At 36.2% G+C, this 24,933-nt stretch overlaps 1 protein-coding gene across 11 annotated transcripts in view; it reads right to left on the bottom strand.

Moving 5' to 3' along the window:
- Nucleotides 1-1,211: 1,211 nt before the first annotated feature.
- OSBPL3 (oxysterol binding protein like 3) overlaps nt 1,212-24,933 on the bottom strand; it is an 87,097-nt gene continuing 63,375 nt past the window's right edge. For 9 of the 11 annotated variants that reach the window (XM_042888823.1, XM_042888822.1, XM_042888828.1 and 6 more), the window contains 12 exons: nt 23,008-23,115; nt 20,100-20,234; nt 19,349-19,442; nt 16,967-17,217; nt 14,761-14,898; nt 12,035-12,098; nt 9,679-9,757; nt 8,316-8,460; nt 6,620-6,764; nt 5,892-6,018; nt 5,214-5,336; nt 1,212-3,672 (listed from right to left, as the gene is read on the bottom strand). In XM_042888823.1, coding sequence (XP_042744757.1) covers nt 3,576-3,672; nt 5,214-5,336; nt 5,892-6,018; nt 6,620-6,764; nt 8,316-8,460; nt 9,679-9,757; nt 12,035-12,098; nt 14,761-14,898; nt 16,967-17,217; nt 19,349-19,442; nt 20,100-20,234; nt 23,008-23,115 — 1,506 coding nt within the window. In that variant the 3' untranslated portion in view covers nt 1,212-3,575. The remainder of the gene's footprint in view (nt 3,673-5,213; nt 5,337-5,891; nt 6,019-6,619; nt 6,765-8,315; nt 8,461-9,678; nt 9,758-12,034; nt 12,099-14,760; nt 14,899-16,966; nt 17,218-19,348; nt 19,443-20,099; nt 20,235-23,007; nt 23,116-24,933) is intronic. The other 2 variants (XM_042888829.1, XM_042888830.1) reach the window with 1 other exon arrangement.

Below are 24,933 nucleotides of genomic sequence, written 5' to 3'. Positions count from 1 at the left end.
AGTCATGCATAAATGTAGATTATCCAAGCTCTGTATGAAGAACCTAAGTACTTGACTGGATCTGTACTTCAAAAGCACCCAAAAAATAGATTAATACAGGCAAATTAACACAAAGCATATATCAGAGAGGAAAGATTAAAAAAGAATGCAATGATGAATGGCACACACTACATCCACTCAGTCTATACAGCACTTTGTACTACCAAGAGTAGTGTCCTAAGCGAGTTAAACTGTTGTTTTTTAATACCAAACTTTGCACAAAATGTTCAAGCCTGTAAATCTGGAAGTACAGCTGTGGGTTTCTGTCTCTCTAAACACTATTTCCCTATGACCTTTTCTCTCTTTGCTGTGCAATTTGAAAACTGAGTCAGTGTAGTAACACTTGAAGGCATGAGCTGTTCCATTACCTTGATGTAAATCTGTAGTAAGCTTTTTGCTCTGTGAAGGGGTGCACAGAGAAGGAGAGAACTAGATGAGTAGTGCTCAAACTGTCCCCCCACAGTATCTTAAGCAATGCTTACAAAGTCATCAAGTAAGTGTTAAAACAGGAGGCAATGGTCCTCAGGAAATTTTAAGATTGATGCACTGAGCGGTACAGTTTGGGAATCACTGCTGTGCAGGAAAGAAAGCAGTCAGTCATCTAATACTTTATTTCTACCACTCGGTAGAAATGTCAGTTACTAAACACAACAGATCTCCTAGTGCATTGCTGAAAGAAAATGGAAGTTATCTGGGGAAAACCAAATTTCATATTTCACCAAGAATAACTATAGAGTATATTAAAGTTTGTGAATGATTAATATATTTTTAAACAGAAATACACAGAAATAACATCAAGACAATTTCTTTCCAATTCTTAATATATAGTTGACAGAAGCTCAGCAATTAAACCCAACTCTTTCATACAAACATAGGCAGGGACAACTATACTGCAGCTGGAAATATTGGCCAGAGGATCATTCACCATTGGTTACACCAGATAAAAGCCTAGCATAATCTTGGGCATTATTTTACTGAAGAAAATAGTGAAATTCTGATGTTTGCCTTCTTGATAAGGGAATTTTGCTAAGATTTTCTGTAAGGCACTTCCCAGTTCACTGCTCCTCGTCTTTAACTAAGTGTCTTTTAAAGATTTCAGACTGTAAGATACAGGAAAACAATGCCAGTTGGGTTTCTCAAGAACTGTGACTCAAACATCAAAATGAGATGAGTTTTGTTTAACACCCACAGACTTTAATGCATTACAGTTCGTTAACTTTGTCCCTAGCCCCTTTATTTGAATGCTATTAACTATTAGTTCATATGACAAAGTATGGGGAAATCCACTCCATTCACAGAAAATGCAAACCAGCAATCAGATCAGACAATAATCACAACAGCTGCCAAATTGAACAGAAGTTCAATGCATCCATCACAAATGTTACTCCTTTTCTCAAAAGCATTTTTACACTCCTTTCTCTTACCATCCTTTGTTGTTAAATGCATGTAATTATTAGTTATAGATGGTAATTGCAAACAACAAGAATAATTACAAATATCCACTCACTTCTGTGTCAAGTTTTGATAATACAAGAATAAAACAAGAAAGATTCAAGTCATGAAGAGATCTTCATTTTCCTTGATAAGCCAAACAGCTTCCAAAGGTTAAGATTCCCTTCTGAATAAAAGCCCAGATTTTGTTTTCATGCTGACTTGAAACATGCCTTGTTGCAAGCTGCTGGAGTGCTAGCTGAGTTTTTAAAAGACACATTAAGTATAAGAAAATATACTAACATTTTTGGTGATAAGTTACAGAAATGATAGTGAGCCCAGAGTTCCTGGGCAAAGTGACTAACAGTGAGAAAACATTTATCTGCCTGGGACACAGTGAAGCTTCAAGGTAGCAGAAAGCAAAACTTAAATATACATCTAAATTGATACCACAGATTTGGTTTAAAATGGAAGTTTTCATAGTATTTACTTCATGTTACAAGTATTATATTGATCAATTTTGATGGGTTTTCTTTAGAACAAAGCAGCACACAGTAAGCTGTAAGCTCTTCTAAGCTACTTGTCCTTCTAAGAATCACTCTTACCCATGCACTGTCCATATGTTCCAGTCATAGTTCACGTTAACAATGTTTAACACAGACAGGGTTTATTTTTTTTGAAATGGTATGTAAGAAAAAAGAGTGGTGGTGGACATTGATCTGCACCTGAAATCCGTGTTGATGACAGAGAGTCACAGATACACAGAACAGATTTGAAGAATCATGAGTCAGGCTTGAACTGCAGATAGGTTGGAATGCAAATTATTCTGTTAATGAACAAAGCATTGTGATTTCATGGAAAAGAAGATACTGCCCATTACTATAATCTTGACTCAAAGCAAGACTTCTGCTACATTTTTTTCCTGTTATATTTTAATCAGTGACTTAGTGCTTTCGCAAATCTATCTGAATGTATAAAATTACAGGAAAGAGATGCAACTGATTTAGTGCAAGACACTTGAACGTTTATCTGAATATAACAAACAAACAGAGGAAGATCAAAGATTCCATACATTTCTCCATAAGGCAGATGGTCATTTTTTAAATATAAGATCTTAAATATGTCATTTATTTCTTAAGAGGTAGAAAATATCAAAATACTAAGAAAAAATTTCCAGCTTAAAACAATCAGTTAGTTTGCTTACTTTTTAAAAAGTTTTACTGTTGCAGTTTTTAGGTTAATAAAAACAAATGAAGCTACGGAAGCACACGATTTCGTGCTCTGTATACATACTACTTCCTGCAGAAAGAGAGCTGCTTCATTTAGACAGTGCTCAAACATTATATACAAAAGATCTCCTCGTGCCCTGTTGGCAACTATAAATCTGAAGATTCTCAGTGGAAAATTTTGGCGATTCCTGATTTTCTAGAACTACTTTTAGCCAGGTACAGCTTATATTTATGACTTGATTCACTGATTTAACTGCAGAACTCCCCCTTCCAATAATGCTAGTAAGAAAGCTAATAGAAAGAAAAGCTTATTTAAATCTTTTCCACAAGCAGCAAAAGATTGTACTCAGGTTTCAGCACCAGCTGATAATCTGTTTTAGCAATTTAGACCAGTCCATAGACAGCTGAATTACCCACTGAACTGTGGAAGCCTACTTACAGTTGGAGTCATAAGGCTTAACGCTCGTTTCTCAGCACAGCTAGGAGACGCTGATGCTACTGTCTTCAATGCAACTCGATAAGGCATAAGTTAACTCTTAACTGACATTACTACACATTGGGAAAGTAGTGTAAAAGCTCCTCTTTTCCCTCTACTTGTTCATTCAGTGCTATTTATTAAATATTTTACAAAAAGAAGTTAGGGTATTTGTACATTCAAACAATCATTGAAACAGAGTAGAGAAAACAAATGAATTATCAGATTCTAAATTAAGCACAGTTCTGAAGATATGCACACTTGCACACATACACACTCCACACACATATAATATATGTGTGTATATATATATACACATACAAAAGTATATATATATATATATACTTTTTAAAAATCAGATCCAGGAATACAGCATGGAATATCTTCACTTGGCTCCTCTTTCACCAGAGGACAGGATTGTCCAGTTTGGAAAAACCCGGTTCTTTTCTAAGGTCCATGTAGGTTCCATTGCTCACCCAGGAGTCATCTTTGGATTTCCTATCAAAGATTAAACAGTTCTTTTTTAAACGTAAAGCTTATCTTTTCTATGTGTTTGGTGTGTGATGCAATGTAGCATGCACTACATACAGATACCTAATCCAGCCCATAAACCATTTGCAATGAAGCTCAGTACAACATTCAAACAAGGCGATATAGCTTGGTGAAGCTAATTGGTAGGTTTGGGTCTTGGGGAAATACAAAACACCCTTGTTTTGCTCTCCTGTGTCAGTCCTTAGCACTGAAAACTACACTCCAGGTTTACTTCATGGTCTCAAATGCCATCAGGCAGCTTTCCATAAGCTTCTGTAAGAATATGCCTTTTTAAAACCTGAACTGTCATTGACTCTGTCCTGACTGAAATGGAATCTGAAAGTTTCCTTTTTCCTCTCTGAAGGTGGCTCACCACAGCTGTTACACAAGGAGAGACACAGCTCTCAACCAAGAAGCAAGGCTCATCATTCCATGTGCTGTAACCCTGGATGCTCCAATCTTTTTAATGTAGTGTGCAGCATTTTTGAAAAAAACAACAAATTAATCTATTAAGTAAACCAGAACTTGTGATTTATTGACGGAATAAATCACTACTGAAAAGCAAAATGCATAATTCACATCTACTCTAATACTTGCTCATATTTTTGCTATACGGTAACAATATTTTTTATTCTGTTATTTAAACATATAGCACAAATCTCAGCTTTCAAATCCTCATCCTTATTTACATTCCTCATTGTGAATATACAATAACATAGTACTAGACCTTGCTTCTCTTCTGTCTGTTTAGCCTCCTGGAAGGAAAGTGTGCCTCCATTTCATTAGCTCACCAGCTCTTCTGACAGGCAGAAGTCTAAGCCATTTTCTTTTTGCATCTATTGTAAACATTTCTGTGTTTCTCCAAGTCTTACTCCTCATTAGTACTGTGTCTATCTAGAAAAACAATTAGTATCCCAGATCTGTTAATTATGACACATTCGCCCATACAGCACTCATCTTGGGTCTAACTCTTTCACTGCATCCTGAACAGAGAAGCTGGAGGGCATAAGGCCGTGTTGTCACTAGCATTCATTCTTGTCTTTCAACAGCTGAAGTCCCCTATTAATTGATTTAGAACTGGAAGAAATAAAATGACCTCTAAATCACAATTCTCTGGCCATTAGATAGGGGAAATGTTCAAAACCAGCCCTGCTGCACAAGGCAGTCCCACTGAATTCAAGGTTCAGCAGAGCTAATTAAGCTAAAACCACCCACACTTCACCTTGCTTGAAAGAATCAAAGATGCTACATTCACTCCTCAGGCAAACCCAGACTGAGACCAAATACCAATTCCCTTTGGAGCAAAAATTTAAAACAAAAAAATCAGGGATGTGGTAATAAAAAAGCATATCCTGTATTCCTTAACTAAGTCTGGAGTGCTTCAGTATAAAAATCAAGAACATGGAAGAAACCTGGAAAAACCTGGAGCCTTCTTTATGGAAGATCAGAACCAGATTGATAGTAAACATTTCAATAAATGATGTTATATACAAATTATTATATAATACCTGAAAAATCTAGGCTGATGCTCTAGATTGTTTTCTTCCAGCACCTTTCGTCGTTCTCTCTGTAGCTGCTCAATTCTCTGTTTTTGCATTTCAGCTGCTTCAATATTCCCTTCTTCTAGAAGCCTGTACCACCAGCAGTGATAAAAAACATAATTAGTGCTTCAGTCCATTATTTTTGTTAGGTCTTCTAGAACTCCAGAATCTAATATTTACAGAAGACAGCTTGGTGTTTAAAAGATAAACTGTATCTATAGACAATAATTACATTACCAAAAAGCACTTATGGAAAGGCAACTGACAACAAGCTTGAAATAATATTTGTATTAGATTCTTTTCCCTAGAAATTAGCAATGGTAGAATTCCCCCACAGAAAGAAGTTTCAAGAGTCTCAGGTTTCAGTCCTTCAAACACAATATGCTCAACAAAGAATCCCTGAAAAGCTGTAACATCTTTGTAAAGACAGTTATCTAGAAACTGGAGCATCCGAAACCAGTCCCAGAAAACACTGGTCTATAATGACTAGACATCTCTTGATTAGTGATTAAAATTCTGTTTCAGATACAGAATTAATGTAGAAATGGGAACATTCTGCAGGTATCTAAACAAAGTAGCCTAAGCTTAGGGATAAAGTGAATGGACAGATTTTGAGGAAGATACTTAAGAGGAAAAACTTCTTACCTTTGGTCTGGTCTAAAGCGTGTGTCAGTGGATGGGAGCAGTGACCTTGTTTGCAGGTCCAGTTCATTTAACTCCAATGCAAACTGAGTAAATCCATACCACTGTTCATAGTCTTTAGGCATTGGATCTACAGCAGAAAAAAGAACATTTAGAATTCCAATTAAATGTTACTGTCTTCAGAAGGACAACACCAAACTCCCCTCAGTCTTTTTCAAAACCTCTGAATCATGGCCTCAATTTAGGGGGAATAAGTTGAGTCAAAGCATAACAGTGATGAAACGCATTCTACAATCATAGTGATTTTTCAAACTTCAGTAGGTAAAACCCCACAAGGTTTTGCAGAAACTTCAGATATGGTTCTCATTATGGAACTGAGCTATGTCTACAATCTTCCAAAGTTTAATATACATGAAAACCACCATAGTTCACACAAAATAAAGTGGTTTTTTTGTTTGTTGTTTCTTCTTTGCTTTTAGAGTCCTCAATACTTTCTTCATAGCCAGATATGAAAAGGAGGGAGAATGAGGAAAATATGGGAAGCCATGGGATTAAGTTCCCAATAGAATTTGAATGATTTATTTTTCTGGTCTAAATTTTAAATCCTTGAAAAAATTCTAATATTCTTTGCAATAAGAAGTTGAGGTCTACTAGGTAGATTAAAATAGATAGAAAATAGATATTCTCAAGCATATTCTAAGTTCTGTACGTTAGCCATTCTGGTCACTAACTTGCTCTCCATATGCAATTTGGAGATGAAGTTGTCCCACAGTACAGACTTTCATGCCACTTCCCAAAGAGTCGATGCACAACATTCCCAGTTTTATCCATGACGCTGCCTTCGATCTCATGTGCATTTGGATTCCAATACTTTGCCTAGAATCAAAAAGCGCACAAGAGATCAAGTGAGAGTGATATTGCCATGCTGTATGGTATTTTTTCTGAATTGAAAACTATTCATTTAGGTGCACATTACAATATCATACATAAAGAACTACGGTTATTACAACTATAAATTAGCCTACTAAAATGGGCTGTTGAGAATTGTATCTATTCTTCCTTTGTTAGGGGCAGCACTAGGTGAAGCACAGCTGACCTTAAACTTTGTCCAATGACACATAACACCGATTCCTGATTTGGTTACCTAAATCCTCCCCAGATTTGCAGAAAAGGAAGAGAAGGAACTGTTACAGTGACCTCCATTTTAGCCAGTTTATAATATCAAATATATAAACTTGCAGTCTCTCCATCTCCAAAATCTACTACAACTCTGAAAATACATTACTGTACTTTGAATAAAATACCTAAAAAGATTACTCTAATGCTTCTTAGAAAGCATACAGTATTCAGAAAAAAAAAAAGTAAGAACAGGAAAATGATGATGCTCACTTTCTTTCTGCTGCTGAGTGCACCATGGTGCACGGGCATGCTGAAGTGCTTACAGATAGACCATGCAGCCATGCAGATACAAGCTATGAAAAGCAGAGCCTTGCTCCAGCAAACAGATACAGAAAACTCAGGTTTAGGTAAGTTTCTTACAATGCTGAGCAAAACTGTTTCTCAGGTTAGAAATTCTGGCATTATTTTAGGCTTTCAATTAATTTTTCTTTTCTTGAAGAAGTTATCTACTGCCAAAAGTTAATTTCAATTTCAGTGATGAGGGCATTTCTTGAGGTAGTTATATATCAATGCCTTATCACAGAATCACAGAATTGTAGGGGTTGGAAGGGACCTCCAGAGATCATCGTGTCCAACCCCCCTGCCAAAGCAGGTTCCCTACAGCAGGTCACACAGGTAGGCATCCAGGCAGGTCTTGAACATCTCCAGAGAAGGTATATTATCTTTATCTATTTATCTTTATTATCTTTATTTTATCTTTATTATCTTTATCTATTTATCTTTACTATACTGAGGGAAAAGCTTTGAACAATACAATCCCTCACTTAGGCTCCTCCAAGCACCTGCAGAGGGGCTAGAAAAATGCACTGCAAGTGTAAGCACTGTAAGCTTACACCCTGTGTAAGCACTGTTTCCACAGCTGCTGGATGAATGCAACATAGCACATACCAATGGATTAGTAGAAGATGTATGGTAAATCTCGTTCAGTGGACACCTTTTGTCTACTTCTCTTATCAAACATAGACTAGGTTTTTGATCATATTTCTTCCTTTTCCTCCCTCTTAATTTTTTTTTCCTGCGTCTCATCTAGAATCACCTGTGAAGGGTGTGCTTTTCTTTCTTGCCTGGCTCTACCTAGTAAGCTGCAGTTCATTTATAGTTCACAATTCTCAAAGAATCACAGGTAATTTCAGAACTGTCTGAAAACACAGTTTGTAAGCAGTTGAACTGAGTTTCAGCAGACAGCATCCACCCCCTGCTGCGTTTGCTGGATAGGACACTGCCAAAATTACTGTTACTGAAAGTCACCTTTATGAAAGTCAATTTGCAGTAACAAGTGTCGTCATTAAGATTTTTGATGATGATCTCTCCATAGTGTTCAATCCATCTTTGCCCACTTAAGATGTTATGGATGCAAGATGTCACCTTGTTCCATGCAAAATGGTCTCTAAAACTGTAACAGAATAGATACACGAGAAGTCTTATGCCATATTTAAGCTAGCTTATAAACTTCTGAAAAAAATTCAGATAGAACTCAAAAGAAAAAAATATAAAACAATTTTTTTAAATAAAGCCTTAAGATTCTTGAATACCTGTTTATTATTAGTAAAGCCTATGGCAACAATTCAGATATTTTTTTCCACAGGGATACAAACGACACATGAAAACCACACGTGAATCAGAAAATTTTCCAGTTCATCAGCCCTAATGGGGATAATGGGTGCTAATCCATAGGTTACTTTACCTCTGAACCTTCACTCATATTCTAAAGACCTTGGAATGCACAGCTTAGTCTAGGCACTATGAACAAGAGAACACAATATCTTTTATACACACTGCCTTTCGGATACTTTATTGGGTTGTTTTTCTTCTTTCTTAAATTTGGCAGAATAATTAAATTTGTAGACTCTTTGGAAAACAAATTTAATTGGAACAATACTTATCCTTAGACCTGTGTTTCTGTTACTATGCTGGGTACAGGGTAGTTTTTGAGTGATTCTATTTGTTGATCTATAGCAGACACTTTGACAAGCCAGCATAGGAGCACTGTAGATTTTTATTTTTAAAAATCAACCTAAACTATAGTGGTTGTGAGTGCTTGCTTCCTTGAATAATAAATACCAGGTATGCTACTGGTGCTATTTGTCACGATAATTATTTAAGCAGTGAGGACAGCTGTCAGCCTCAGCTACAGACCTAGACCCCATAGTGGTAGGGTCTGTACAAATGTAGACAGAAAAGAGCAACAACCTCCCAACCTCAAATTCATATTCAAGCAAAAAACAAAAACAAAAACAAAAACAAACACCTGCAGCTTCCTTTACCACACAGCTTTTCCATGTAACTAAAAAATGCACTAAGCTTGAAATTGAACCTAAGTATGAAAATACAAACTTTGCTTTTTCACCAAAGCATATGAAATTGATGGCTTTTATCTCATCATTTATAACATTTGAAAGATGTAGAGCTTGATCTTTGAAAGATTTAGAGCTTCCATTTTGTTGGGTTTTTTTTTCTCCCCTCTTTATTTTTAAACTAAATCTTAATCACCAATTCTTCCAAAGGTCTCATCTGCACAGTACAGGTTCTCATCTGCAAAAATGGAGCTTCAGTGCAGGTGAGCCTCTATGTTGTCTGTGTGTGAACAGCAATGCGTGATCGCAGCACTTACGCTGGAAGAGTTACATGTGTTGTACCAATGGGAACAATTTCCATGGACTTTCCCCAGAATTTGTTTTTCCATCTTACATCTGAAAAAAGATGAGGGAAAAAGAAATAAAAAATAAAAGGCAGGTTTAGTCATCGGCATGCGTGAATCTATAGACATCTTGGCTCTACTTTAAGAAACACAAAATAACAAAGTGTAACATAATAAGGAGTGTTCAAAATAATGCTACAAACAATTCAGTGTTTATTCAAAATATTACTGGTTAATTAAATAGAAAAGCACCAGAGTTTTAAGAGTCGTCTCTTAAAAACGTTTTCAAAAGAGATGAATTTAAATAAGCTATAGGCAGTGTACATTTATCTGTAATGCTTCATTCACTAATGCTAGTGATTGAATGCAGACATTTTCAAAAACCAAAAAGAAAATTTCAAATACAAAAATATAGCAACTACCAACATCCACAGGGCAGAAAATTAGGTAGGGATTTAGTCTGACTTCCCCTGGAAGTTCAATTGGCCTTTTAAAATCTGGTCTGAATCAGAAGAACTGCCCAAGTCTCACATCATTTCCTCCAAAAAAAGAAGATGATAAATCTCAATGAAAACTTATAAAAATATCTTGAGGAAGCTGTTAAATTAGCGATTTATTTCACTTCAAAGTGAAATAAACATGGACAGAGAAGTACAGCATAAGGGGTATGGAGTTAAATTAGGCTAGACAATCAGACAGTAACTTTCACAGTGACTTTAGTGCTTGCAAGATAGTATCCTTGCTGTGCTAGACACCAGCATCTCCAATTCTATTCACAGACTCATTTGACAATAAAGGAAAAAATCATCTCCAGTCTCAAAAAGATGCTAAGACGGAACAAAAACCAAACTACAGCTTCCAATGCAATTGTCCTTTGCAAACAGGTCCTACAAAAGTAGCGTTAGTTTCCTAAGTAAGGGAGAAGAGTTTCTGAAATAACTGTCCCTGTGTTGAAACAGGAGCTAAGGTCACTCAGTATCTGGTGGAATGACAGCACTACTCTAGCAATGTAGCTGAGGGCTGTCTCCTTTCAGCAGAGGAGACGATATGATAAGTGGCAGATGTTTGCACAGACAGAACTTATCTTGTTGACAAGATACCTTTATGATTAACTTAATGTTGATCTTTCCACATAAGTTAATATAGCCCTGTAACAAGAGGCCACAGTATTTACAGGTTACATTTACATTAGAAAAAAATCATTGTCTAGATCTCCAATAAGCTCAGCTAGACACATTTAGAAACACAACAACAAACAAACAAAAACAAACCCTGCTGCACCCTGACTGAGTCTTCTGGGTCACTGGGACCAGACCTCAGTCTCTTCTCTAATCGACCAGACTCTCAGTGCTTGTTTTCACAGAACAAATTTGTCCTCTAAGTGCATGTTACAATAGTTAAGTGACATTAGCTTTCCAAGATCTGTTAAAGAAATGTGTATTCAGTTTTTGAGATAGGCTGTTATCTAGTCTTGTATATACAAGCAAATGGATACATTTTTGGTCATCTTTGCTTTTCAGCTAAGAACAGGATTCTTGCTCTGTATCTGTTTACAAAGCAAAGAATTAGACTAATGACAAAGCTGCAATTTCTGTTCAATACAATTCCACCTGTAATAGCTCTAATCAAGTCAGCAAAGCCGATCCTAACAGAATTAAAGGCTATAATATGCTACACAGTGAATTAATTGACAGAAGTCTGGGCAAAGGATTTTAACTGAGTTAAAAGGCATAGTAATGTCCTGTGTCCACTCCAAAAATATTGGATTGTTCAGGTATTGTAACTGGCTGACATCTTCACTAGACTTGTAAAGCAAACAAAGCTCCATTGCACCATTTATTGGAAGACAATGTTAGCAGTGAAACAGCATGAAATTTTATGCACTATAATAATACTACAAGAGACAGACACGGTGAATGTGCTGTCCCTGCTGTTATACATATTTCTGGAAATTATTTTCAGAACAGAACTGCAAGATCTATCATGGCTCAGGATTCAACGCACAGTTTTCCAAGTTCTATTCTAGGTTGTCTTCATAAATATCTTGAGGTACAACTCTCCTTTTGTAAACAAACCTCTCACCAAAAATAAACAAATGAACAAAAAACCCAAGAAAATTATTTAACAGATTTTGAATACATGCACATAGTTGTAATGGCAGAAGATCCAAGTAAAAAAAAAAATACCTGTAAGCCAAGGATTTCTTATAGCCATTCTGTTATGATTTAAGCAGAAAAATTCATCTTTTCCCTATTTCTGGATATTTCATGTTAAACATACAGTGCAATTATTACGAAGGCTGTGAAAGTAAATGATACTGAATATTTACCTTGCCAAAAAGCAAAATTCACAGATTCAGCATGGCATGCAGAAATAGGTGGATGGTGACTGACCTAATAGCAAGACATGAAAGAAAGAAAAAAACAAAGATAAAAATGTTAACCCCTGAAGAGTAATTTTGTTTTGTTCTACCCCTTTTTTTCCCCTTTATTTTTCATTCATTTATTCATATAATTCATTCATTTACAATTTGAACATTTACTTTCCTTTTGCAGTTGTTTCCTTAAGGGGGAGCCAGTGGGATTTGTAATGTACTGAGACCTAGGAAGCCTTGAAAGAAAAGGCAAGCACTGTTTAAAAGGCCTGTAAATTTGTTTGTTGAAAGAAATCTAACCATGGATTTTGTACATTGTCTCTAACGTAATATTTACACTTCATCTGAAAGCCTCGTTCATATTTTAACAGAAGATGTGCTTTGAGAAGACAGCAAAAACATAGAAATTACCAATCAAACAAACAAAAACCAAAAGGCCAAATGCTTCTATATAGTAGATCCTTACTAAACCCTGACTATGGGGTGGGACAGCAATCAGCATCACTGAAGGGGACAAAAGCTAGAGAAATAAAACCATGAAATTCCATCTAGCAACTTTTAAGACTGCACAAGTGACACATCCAGTTTTTCTTGTGTGAAGCTCTTATCACACACACTCCATTTTATCAGCTTTGGGTAATAACAGCACATACATAACAATGCAAGGACTGAAACAACAAAGTGAGCATTGTAAGTAAATAAATAAATATGTTATGCATACTGTTCAAATAAAATAGTGAATAATAAAGTGACTGCACAAAGCAAAAGCTTTCTACATTCACCCTTCTGGGTGAACAAGACTAAAATCTGACCAGGACCAACGCCTTGATGTGTAATGACTACTGTTCTTTTGACAAAGACACCTTTATTTTCAAATCAAGTTGCTAATTCCAACTGTGAATTTCATTTCTTAATCACCCATATGACTTGATTGCAGTTTTACTTTCTTCTTTGTTTCATTTTGCAAATTTGTTATTTTATGCAGTTCTCCCTGACCAACCTTCACATGGTTAAAAAAGAAATAAAGTAGTACTGATTACTCTCAGCTACGCCCTAATCCACTGAGAGCAACACTCTCTCTCTCTTACATACTGTGTTCAGATTAACCCCAGATGTCACTATAATTCCCAGGTTAAACTTGGCTCTCACTTAAACTGTGATAATTCCAGAGTAAGGTCATGGAGCTAAGTAGAGCTATTCTGAACATATCCTAACAATAGAACAGATCTCTATAATTTTATACATTCTACTTCTCTATTTCACACGTTACATGGTACCTGCACTAACAAGTTATCTAGAGTAAGCATCAAAATGTTTGCTCAAACAAGCAATAAATAAGAGCTCCTGCTGCAAAAAGAAATATTTAATGCTTGCAAGCTGTATGAAATTTCTTTCCTCCTATACCACCCTCCCTTCTAAATATTCCTCCACCCCATAATAATACAGTAAAACTTTATCACTCATGTTACATACTGCACATATTTGAACAACAGTTATTAACAAAACAAGAACACTCATATTTTAAAAATCTCCTTTAGGAAAAGTAACCTTTGTAGTGATTTGTCTAATATTTAGGGGAAAATCTTCTCCTTTAATTCAAACTTACATTAAACTAAGTTCCAAACTTTATCATCTGCTTTGCTACTCCAATTTGACGTTACACTGGTGACTTAGAACTAAACACAATAAAGATTCAGACACATTGCTTGAACTTTAGACTTGATTCTTGCTTTGACTGTTCTGCTTTTTTTTTCCTTATTTTTTCACTTGTCTGTGATACTTCCTAGACTAAGGAAAGATCACATAGTGCAGCTTCTTGTCCTCTGTAAAACATGATGTACAAAGTGCATCAAAAACACTTTTCATTTAATAATAGAAGTCTCTTATGAGGCTTTCACTGACCAAATTTCTAGGCTGCACAGCCTTGCCTACTTTAATTTTCTAATTTTTGTTGCAATGTCTAGACAGAATAAGACAGCTTTCAATCCTTCTTACATTCTGACAGGAACCAGATTCTTCAAATTCTACCTCATTTTAACTTACGTCTCAAGCTTAGCAATTTTGGTATCCGGACTGGTTCAAATATTATATATTTTTTACCCACGCTTAATAACCATACTACAGGAAGGCTATTTTCAGCAACACTCAGACCTTGATGTGCTGTATACATCCTTCAGCCACTAAGCCGTGGTACCAGATTTGACAGGCTTAGCCCACAAAGTATTTGGACGGGGAGGATAAATATTCGTGGTGCATAGAAAATACTGGTGGTTGATCAACTCATGCGAATGAAATATTTGCTGTAAAAAAGACAATTTGTTATGAAAATTTTAAATGATTGCACACAAAGGAACATGACAAGAACATAAAGCCTTTTGCAGCGATCAGATTTCAGAATGAGAAACTTAAACAAGTTACCTAGTTACTGGAGTAACAGCCTGCCAAGCCTTTGCTTCTGACTGTCAGTGACTGACTGTCACATTCCATCCTAGCGTTAGCTGCCTTTCCTCAATAAACAAAGCCATTTCCTTCATTTATAATTCTAGAGCATCTCTTGAGTTTTGCTGGGCTAAGGTGATGCAGAGTAATGTATTTTGCTATAGCTCTGGGGGATACCAGCCATGCATTCAGAATTAAGTAGTCTATCAAATAGCAAAAGTAAATGTTGCAGCATACAGTACCTGTTCTGCAAAGAACTGGAAACCCTTATCTTCACGAATACATTCATAGGTTTCTCCAAGAACAGGATTAAATGGCTTGCTTCCAGCTCGGTAGTAACTGGATGCATATGCAGATACTGCAAACGCAGCTATATATACCTGGAAATAACACACAGAATTCTGATTACTTTATCACAATCATGCACTTTTTTTTTTTTCAATAGATTCAGACTTAACAGAAAATATAAACAAAGGCCTTATCCTGACATCACCTATTTCTTTTTTCCATTATTTGCAGACTACAAATGTGTATGCCTCCTCCTGGGAGTTAAGCATTAGTTCATACATTATAGAGTTTTTCAGTTTTCAATGAATCATTCAAGAGGCCAGTGATAGAGTTAATAGGATCAAACTTCACAAATTATTTGACTGAAAACAGTGTCTCTGAAAACAGTTTGAAACAATTCAGTTTCAGAAACAATTCAGAACACGCAGAATTGAAAGCAGTAAACTTAAAAACCACTGACAGATTTTGTATTGTAATTGGCTTTTACAGTTATGGTCTGTTATTCTATGGATGTACTCGCTATCCTTTCCCTAAATACGGCACAGGAAACACTGTGAGAGTTTTCACAAAATTTGCTACGTTCAATGCAACTTGTATCATTTTTCTTCCTTTTCATTTCCTTTTCCACATTTTATGAAAGAGTAGTGTGTTCCTTTCACAAATTCAGAAACTGACTTAATAAATGAGCTATTCTGAAGCAAAATGTTGCAATTACTATACAACAGTTAACAATAATTTTACCTCAAGAGTTTTTCAGAGTCAAAGAATACTACATTCCAATTCAATTTCCAGATGCTTAGGTGTGGGAAGGAGTGAAGAGACTTATTTGCATTCCTATGCAAAGACCTACTGCTCATTTTCTTTTAACGCTTATTCTTAACAAAAACAAAAAACGAGTTCTATACTAAGAACAAATTAACAGCCACACTCTGCAGCAGAAATGCTAAGTCATGGCTCCAAGCAGTAATTGAGCACTTAGTAGGAAAGCAGAACCAACCCAAAGGAACTCAGGTGCAAGCAATGCACCTAAGTGACTGGAAGGATACACCCCTTCCCAGATCTCATTTAAAGGTTGGCAGTGGAGGTAAGGGTATCTTGCTAGAGACCCCTGCATAGTTGAGACCTTCTAAAGGTAAGTGTGTTTTTCCTTTATCTCTGTGATGCTGACTGTTGCATTTGAGTAAACCCTCACCTGCTGCAACCTAGGACCTTGCTATTTTGCTGTCATTACTATGCTCTCCATTGTATTACATTCTCTAAATCCCAAGGACAGACACAAAGTTATGATCCTTGTAGAGTTGGAGCAAGTTCTTTTTGAGCAGTATTTATAATGTAATTAATTACATTCATTAATAGTCTCATTTTAAAGTAAGAAATATTGATCAGAAGACTTACTTTAGTGTATGGTACAATCCATCTATTTAAGAGAATGTAGTGAGCTTTAAAATCTTTTATTTATAGGCATACACATTAAGTAACTCTTGTGAATCTAGAAGCAAACAACTGAAATTTTCTCTTGTTATCTATCAAATTCCAAATTCAGGATTCTATGGTAGTGGAAGATGACATCAATATAGTAATCAACATATATAAGCAGTGCCTAGTTCTGAGTTCCTGACCACTTTGTAGCATCTTCAGAATTACAAAAAATCAGCTGATAAAACAAATGGAGCTCACTTAATTGACACAAAGCTATCACAGTAGGGTAGGGCTGGAAGACCCACTATCTACCATGGAGAACTGCTTCCAGATTAGGCAACTTCACATTATAAAGATATATAGTATTGTAATTTCCATACTCATGAGAGAAGCATAATAGTTCACTCCTCTTTGCTCCAAGTTTTTCTTCTTGGAAAACTAGAAGAGGAAGGAGGAAGAAAAGATACAAACCAGATTTCAACTTATACTTCACTTAACCTTCAGGATAAGGCACTTCAGGAGATACGCTTCCTTAACAAAGCAAAAGGGATTAGGCAGAATAAAAATTAGTGGGTACAGAAACAAACACAGACATGCTGGAGCCTGCCTTTCTCAGCTGGACGGAAAGAAAAATGGAGTAGAATGCCTTCATGTATTTGACAGATTGTTTTGTTTTTTTTTTTTTTACATTGTACTCTCTTCTGGTTGTACTGATTATTATTAAGAATCTTAAGTGTTTACCATCCGTTCAAATGGGTTAGGTGTATGAGCTGCTTTATCTAGTAGCTCACTGTATTCCAGCTCCTCGCAGAGACGCTGAAGGGTGTTAAGTGGCTCATTCAATTCCACAGGCATGGCCACTTTGGAGAGATCCTTTCCTATGTTGTTTCTTAAGATATTCCATAGGCTGATGTTACTAGTATTGGGACATGGAGCTGGTAAACATGTTCTCCTTTTAGAATGACATCCAATTCCACTTTCAGAAATACAGTCTGAAAATAAATATGCAGAACGAGTTAATATGTCACTTACTTACTTTTTATCCCTCTTACAAATATACATTAAGATGTAACTTTTTTTTTTTGTCAAAACCACCTTTCACTCTCACATTTCATTCAAATAACTTCACCTGTGGTTTAAAGATAGCCTGCTACAATGGGGTAAAGAATAAACATCACTTTAATATCTCTAAGTTAACTGAAGGTAGAAAAGCAGCGTGAAAAACTACCTCCTTTCTCTTAAAGGCTAGGAGAGAGACTCAGGCTTTCTGCTGAATTTGAAAGAGTAAATATTATTGCTGTCTTAGTCGTAACAGAGATAGATTCCTATCTGTTTAAGTGACAAAAAACCTCCCTCTCTGACAGAGCTTCAATTAAGTTGCCACTTCTCAGAAGACAAGGAATAAATTACAGATCCAAGCACCAAAGTAACTCCTATCTATCACTTTTTTTTTTTTTTTTTTAATGCTGCTTCCAAGGAAATCTACTGTGGCACAGATCTACATGAAGGCTTTCCCACTGTGCTTGCCATAGCACAGACCATTTTAAAAATGTTAAACCACATTGACTTTTAGATACACCCATGTATTGCTTATTTAATTGCATATATTGCTTTCTACCTGCTTAACAGGTAGAAAAACTGAAGCAATTCTGGAACTTAGGGCTTGCTAATATTTAAAAAAAAAAAAACAAAAAAACTCAACCACAAGAATACCTGAGGTGGCCAGAGTTGTCAAAGCAGTCAGACCAGAATAAATAGTTGAAGGTGTGCAATGAAATTACATCTATTGAATTAAAATAGAGCTATGAGCTTCTGCAACAGGTACATTGCTTAGTTATGTATCAATTTTGATTCAGACAAATGAGATTTTTGTCAGATGGATGAGATTTCTCTCTACAGTGTAGTTTGCCCACTCCTAATGAAAAGAAATCCCCTCTGGTTTGCAAGACCTGTGGAAAAACAGCCACAACAACACTGAAGGAGACTAAGACACCTGACCTTCTGCTTGGATCAGTGACTCTTCAAGTCAGATTGGACCACTGCTATCATCTGGTATGACTTTTGACAGTGCAGTGGTCAAAAGATTTTTATCAAAACCCCACAATTCATAACTCAGTGAAAGCCCGTGTAGGAAAAAAGGTATCCAGTTTGCAATGGGAGAGGTAGACTGACCAAAGCACAGGAAAAAGGTATCAGAAGTACACAGAGGTGCTGCTCACACAGCATAGTTTCAGTGGTGGTGTCTTTGTTACAAGACAAATACTGCTACTTTCTTAGTTTTCTAAGATTCAGATTATGAGGAAAAGAAAAACAATCCTGTATTTCAAAACATCTTCATTTTTTTAAACAATTACAGAACAGATCTCCAAACATGTTAACTACCCAAATATAAAGGGATCCACTCATCCTTGGAGATGATCAGGTAACACTTGCAAGTAAGAAACAACTGGTCAGTATTATTGAATGTAACACAGATGAAGCGGGAAGAAGATTGTGATTAGATGAAATGCTCTCAAAGCACAAAGCTAATTAGTTTATTATACCAATTCTTTTGCCTCTATTTTTTTTTTTTATTCTCTCTAATTAGCAAGACTGTTAAATAAGTGCACCCAGTAACAAGCCTGTCATAATTAAAACAGGCAGAGAAGAAACTTGTATGGTCAGGCATGAGGTGTGACAGTAAATAATTGACATGTTCTTTTAAACAATAAAATCTACTAAAAATGACAAATTTGAACATGGTTGTTATATTGAAGCAAATTCATTTCTAGAGAAAAATGAAATGAAAAAGCAACCAAAAGCAGCAAGCCTTGCTAGTTTGAAAAATCCTGTGGCTATGAAAGATCTGAAAAGGAGCTGAAATTGAGAGGACAAGAACATTGGTGTTTCTCTGCTGATACTGAACCACCATCCTGTTTAAACAATGGTGCCTTGGCCCTTTTAATCAGATTAATCAGAATGTGCTGCTCTAAAGCAGTCTGAGGTGATAAGAGGGGGAAAAGACCACACAAGCTGTCTATATCACAATCTGTAATATCAAATGTTTTCTAACAAAACGCAAAAAAAATACCTCAAACAAGAAACAAATTCCCAAAACATGATATCATAAGACCCTCAACTTACCTAAAGTTTGTCTTTCATTCTCTATGTCATTGCTTAGGTTATCTTCTGAGACATTGTCACTGATATCACTTACGTATGAATCATCATCTGATACCTATGTGCAGGATAAGATATGTTACTCACTAACATACCCATTAAAGTAATTCCACGTGCACACAAATTGTTACTTTTTGCTGCAATTAATATTTCTTGTAGATCTGAACTTTTTAAGCTGTATTTCAGTATTGGAGAAGTACTAAGTGAACCTCAGAATTAAATACTTTGGGAATTATTACCATCAGTGATAATTCAGTTTTTTATCTTAGTGAAAATGTGCTTTATCCTCTTGGTCTCAGATCTAGAAGGGCTTTCACCACATCAAACACCAAGAATTTAGGGAGTCCTGGAGAAGTGAGCTATTAAGTTTTAGTATCTGTACTCTTGGCCCCAAGGTATACCTACAGGGCAGATATATATTTATATTTCTGTGATAGAATTTCCTTAGCTCTTGCACGATGACTCAAGGCAGATCATACAATATATGCAGTGTCTGCATATGAGCTACCTGTTTGCCATTTTCCTCAATGTGCATATAAGACTTTTCCACAATAATTTTTTACATTCAACTGTAAAGAGATAACAAATGAACACAAGCAGGATAGTAACTTATTTTTGTCAAATCATCTGATGTGCAATTAGCACACTGAAAGACCACATGTTGAGTAGCAGATAATGAACTAGATAAGAAAAGTGTCAACCTTAAAGCTCAGACCTCATTTTCTGAAGAACTAGCGGACAGTAGGACTTCCTGTGCATCAAAAAATTCTGTAAGAGAGTCAGCAATAGACAGTCTGCTTTCATTGGAGATCTGGTGAACCAGACCTCTGTTTTCTTCTCTTGAGTTCTCCTGTTTAAAAGAAATACAAAGTGTTGAGAGGAAGAATACTACAAATAGCATTCATGCATATAAATCCAGTCACATAAGTTAAAGGGTTGTAGAACACCTGGGAGAAGACTGCACATGCTCCTTTTACAACTTAGTGAAAGGTAGCATGTTCTGAGGAGGGTATTTAAAACCAAATGAAAATAGACTAAAAAAGAAAAAATCTACAATTCAGTAGATTAGTTCATACTCTGCCATGTACTACTTCCTCTGACAAAAAAAAAAGTGAAAATGCATTGATATTTGAGAGGTTCAGCCAGATACATATGCAAGTGTGTCACTAAGAAATCCCCACAGAGGAGAAAGTTCCAACTTTTTTTACTACGTGCTGGGTTCTCATTCTTTGCTGATCTTAATAAACATACTAGTTTTCTCTTTTCCCTGGCCTCGCTTAATGCAAGTCTGGTCAAGCAGTAGCATACAAATTCAGAGGGGTGAAGTTATTTTCTATGCAATAGCAATGTTTTCCTGACTATCTCCACTTGGCTGTCTTCCTTGCTATGCTTCAGAAAGCTTCATATTCACACCCAAGTACTGTGTATCAACTCAAGCCAGCATATTATCAAAGCTGCATCAATGATATTGCTTTTGCTGCTGAAGTTCTGTTTGTACAAAATGTACAGATTTCATGACCTCCACCTGCAGAAACCCCAAGTTCTCTCTATAGGTAGTTGGCATAAGCAGAGTTGCCAAATGTAGTATAGCAAAGGTGGGACTACCAGTGAGTATTGGTAGTTCCCTCATAGCTCCATCCCTACTAAGGAATAAGGCTGGCTGGTCCAAATTAGCATATCAGCTGCTCTCAAGCTTCTTTCTGTACGTGATGCATTCTTAACTTGTAACCATGGCTGCCCTTGCTATCATAATTTTGTAGGAATTGCAAAATTAAAAAATTTTTAGAGCTTTACTTTCAGAACTCACTTAATGAATTATCTGGGAAGTCTGTAATCAAACTGACAAATCTTTTGAGGCTTCTCTGTTGGTTTTACTACAATATAGAATGTTATTCACTGTGTGCTGATAATGGTGACATTGATAACAGTTTGGTTTGTTACTTACAGAAGATTTCTGCTTTTTTTTTTTTTTTTTAATTGTATAATCCCAGTAAAGCCACAAGAAAGAAGTAACCTCAAAATTGACTTTTCTGGGGGAAGGCAGTTACATTGGCCTGCAAGTCAAAAAAAAATTTCCTATGTGCATGAGCAGTGCTACTGGGATTGTTTCCAACTCTATTTTGAATCTCAGAAGCAAAATGAGCAGAAGAGGCTCATAAAAGAACACTTTGTTTTTATATTTAATCACATGAGAGCTTCACTTTGTCTTTGTTCATGTTTCAATTGTGGCATGATGAACTGCACCATAAATGACTCAAAATATAAAGTAAATGTTCATTTTATGCAAAGGCTTGAAAAACTAGTTAATACCACTTCAATTTCCACAGGCCTATCATAGCAGCTGATATATCATCTAGAGCTAAGCTTTGTGCAGTGACCTAACAGCAACAGTTCTGTATTGCAGTCCTCAGACAATCTAATATGAAAATTTTCCAGTATAAATGATTTTTGTCTGTAAGTTCCAGAGGGATTTCATCAACAAATGCCCTAAAGGACATTTTAAAAGCTAATTTCGTCACTATATATGCAGTGCATACAGCATGGACTTGATGAGCTATAAGGTCTTTTCCAATCTAAGCAATTCTGTGATTCTGTGTGTGAGAAATAACCCAATATCTTTTACAAGGTCTTCCACTAAACAGGATGATTGCTCTTGAAATTAAAAACCAATGTACTCATTCATTAATGCCTCTCTGTATAGCAGTGCTATTCAAAAACTTTATAGGATTAAAAACAAAAGACACTGAAATGATCAATTACCTTAAAAGAAAAGAGAGGCAAAATATGACTAAAATCAGTACTTCTAAAATGGAACTAAAATAGAAATGAACAGACTGAATGACTAAACTGCCTTTAAAAATGAAAGGAAATAGTATGTTATATAAAACCCAACACTACATCCATTCAAGTTCTAATGCAGGATTTATTATACAAGCACAGCACAAGTTTCTGTATCAGTTAGCACGTAGGAAAATTCATCAGAAATAAGTTCTTGCTTCCCTTATTGGAATCTTAAACATCTAGGTCCTATGATCTATAAATACACCACATCCATATGCATTCTGAAGTGAGCCAAAAAACTGCCAGTACTTCAGTGCATCTCAAACTGGCTAACTGGATATGCAGAAGACTCCCTGTTCTCAAACACACAGAACTAAATGGCTGAAGATCCCATACATTTCATTTCTCTGATTCTTTCATGAAAAGTCTATTAATGGCTCTGAACATTAAGTCAGTCACACCAGTAGTTAGTGTTCTGGGCTAACAGTATTCAGACAGGCATGAAAGTTAACAGGGGAATGCAAGGAGAGAGAACCACTGGCAGCAGGTGACAAGGCAGCTTTGTTCATGCTGCATGGGAAGTGGGCAGGAGGTGAGGGAGAATACCAGGAGCCAGTAGCAAAAGCAATGGTGGTATGCTCAGGAAAACTGCTCACAAGGGAAATCTTTGAAATTAAATATAACACAATGCATCAACAGAAATGATTCATAATCACAAAAGCGGACTCATTTTGCTAACACAATACACTGCAGGGAAGACATGAAGAACAGGACAAAATGTAACACCATCTAGATGTAGGAGCTTGAGGAAAAGATCACTGAAAGAGGAAATCCATACCCACCTTCACCAAATCTGGACTTGATTTTGCATTAGATGCTGAATCAAGGATCATAGATTCGGCATGTATTCTGCGTAACCGGTCTTTTAGATCTGTGTTTTGTGCTATTGCCTGGAATATTTAACAAAAATATTGGGGATATAAAGTTCTCTCAACTAATTTAACAGTGGTTTCATTGTGTAAAAAGAAAGGGAAGGAGTATTTTAAATGCAGTATTAAACACATAATTGGTTACTGGTAGCAAATTATTTGTTATAAATGGTTAAAATCTTGTACCTTGTCTCTAAAATTATTTTTGTTCAGTGTGAGGGAGAAGACAAGTGGAGAACAAGAGCCAGGGATGGCACATTCAAGTTACTAGATTGTGCAAGGTGATATAATAAATTAAGAATGAATGAATTTTGTGCATCATCATTTTTTTTTAAGCTCCTTTCCCTCACCTCTATCTTGTCTCTAAATGTTCTCATTCTTGCCACACTGAAAAGTGACTTTTTTTTCATCAAGCTGATATACTGTTCCCTTTGTCTTCCACTAACAGAGATGTAAGACTTCAGACTAATTAGTAAGACAAAGCTATCTTCCACTTTTGTTGCTGCACCTCAACTGAAGTGCGCTACTGCACTAGGCAAGAACAGAAAATATTCTGAATGAATATAAGACAACCACTGTACATGACATTGTTTTCCCAGAAACAATTCCAGAAATGGCAGGGGGCAAGCTTCACTGGATGTAATGAGGCCCTATGGGAGAAAGACTCCTCCAAATCATACAGAAAAACTATGAACAAACAACATACTTAAGAACCAACCAAACAAAAAAACCAACAACTTAGCTGTTGTTTTTTTTTTTTTTTGCTGAGAAAAACATGTATTTGTATTTTCTACAGTTGTACTATTTGTTTTTTAATATTCCATACTATTTTATATTCCACTGCTTTATAATTATGTATAAGCATAATGAGCATTGTTTTAAATTTACTCCATTTAAAAAATAAGCCTCTACAGATATTGATAGTGAAACAGCTCTTTCTTTGCTTCATTTCAGAAACTGGGATGCTTATGCATGAAGAGGAATCCAATTCCTCAGTGTTACAATTACATGTAGCATTGTAAGACCAACTGTACTTATGGTAATATACTCTTTTGCAAGTGCATGGAGCATAAAGTTACATAGAAGCAGTTACTGTCTCCCAGCTGTACAGAATAATTCAAACAACACACACTCTATGGACTAGCTAGCACTCCTCCAGCCACTGCCCCCACTGCAATCCTTTAGACAATACTACTTCTGAAATCAGGTGGGTTTTCCCCTATACTCTGTTGAAACTACTGAAGGGGGAGAAGCTCTAGGAGCCTGTTTGTTGCTTGAGGATTAGCCTGAACCCAGAGTCTGACAAGACTTCACTCTGCTGAGGTGTTTGGATGGCCCTATGAGCTTATTTATTCCCTGAAAACAGGGATTTATTTTTTTGTGTATTTTTTTTTTTCAGATGCTTCCCTGCTGCTTTGACTACGTCTATAGTTCCTGGATGTTTACTTGGCCTCTGAAAGGCATGCTTGGGGGACAGCTGTTATCTCCTCTTGGTGACTGTCAACCATGCAATCATAAAATGGCATGGGATTTTAAAGACTATATGGTTTCAACCACTTTGTCACAGGAACTTTCCGCTAGATCAGGCTGCCCAGGGTCACATCCAACCTTCAAATGCATCCAGTGACTGAGCATTCACAGCTTCTCTAGGCAACCTGTTCTAGAGCCTTATTCATCCTCATAGTAGAGGATTTCTTCCTTATCTTACCTAAAATCTACCTTTTCATTTAAAACCATTACTCTTTTTATTATCAAGACATACCCCAGTAAAGAGTCTCTCCTCATCTCTTGTGGCCCTCCCTCTCAAGTATCAGAAGGCTGCAATAAGGTCTCCCCAGA

This window comes from Lagopus leucura, unplaced genomic scaffold (genome assembly GCF_019238085.1).
Source record: "Lagopus leucura isolate 7727_CA_CO unplaced genomic scaffold, USGS_WTPT01 Super-Scaffold_100157, whole genome shotgun sequence".
NCBI lineage: Eukaryota > Metazoa > Chordata > Aves > Galliformes > Phasianidae > Lagopus > Lagopus leucura.
The sequence above is the reverse complement of the archived record's forward strand: the minus strand, read 5'-3'. Positions and strand labels throughout refer to the sequence as shown.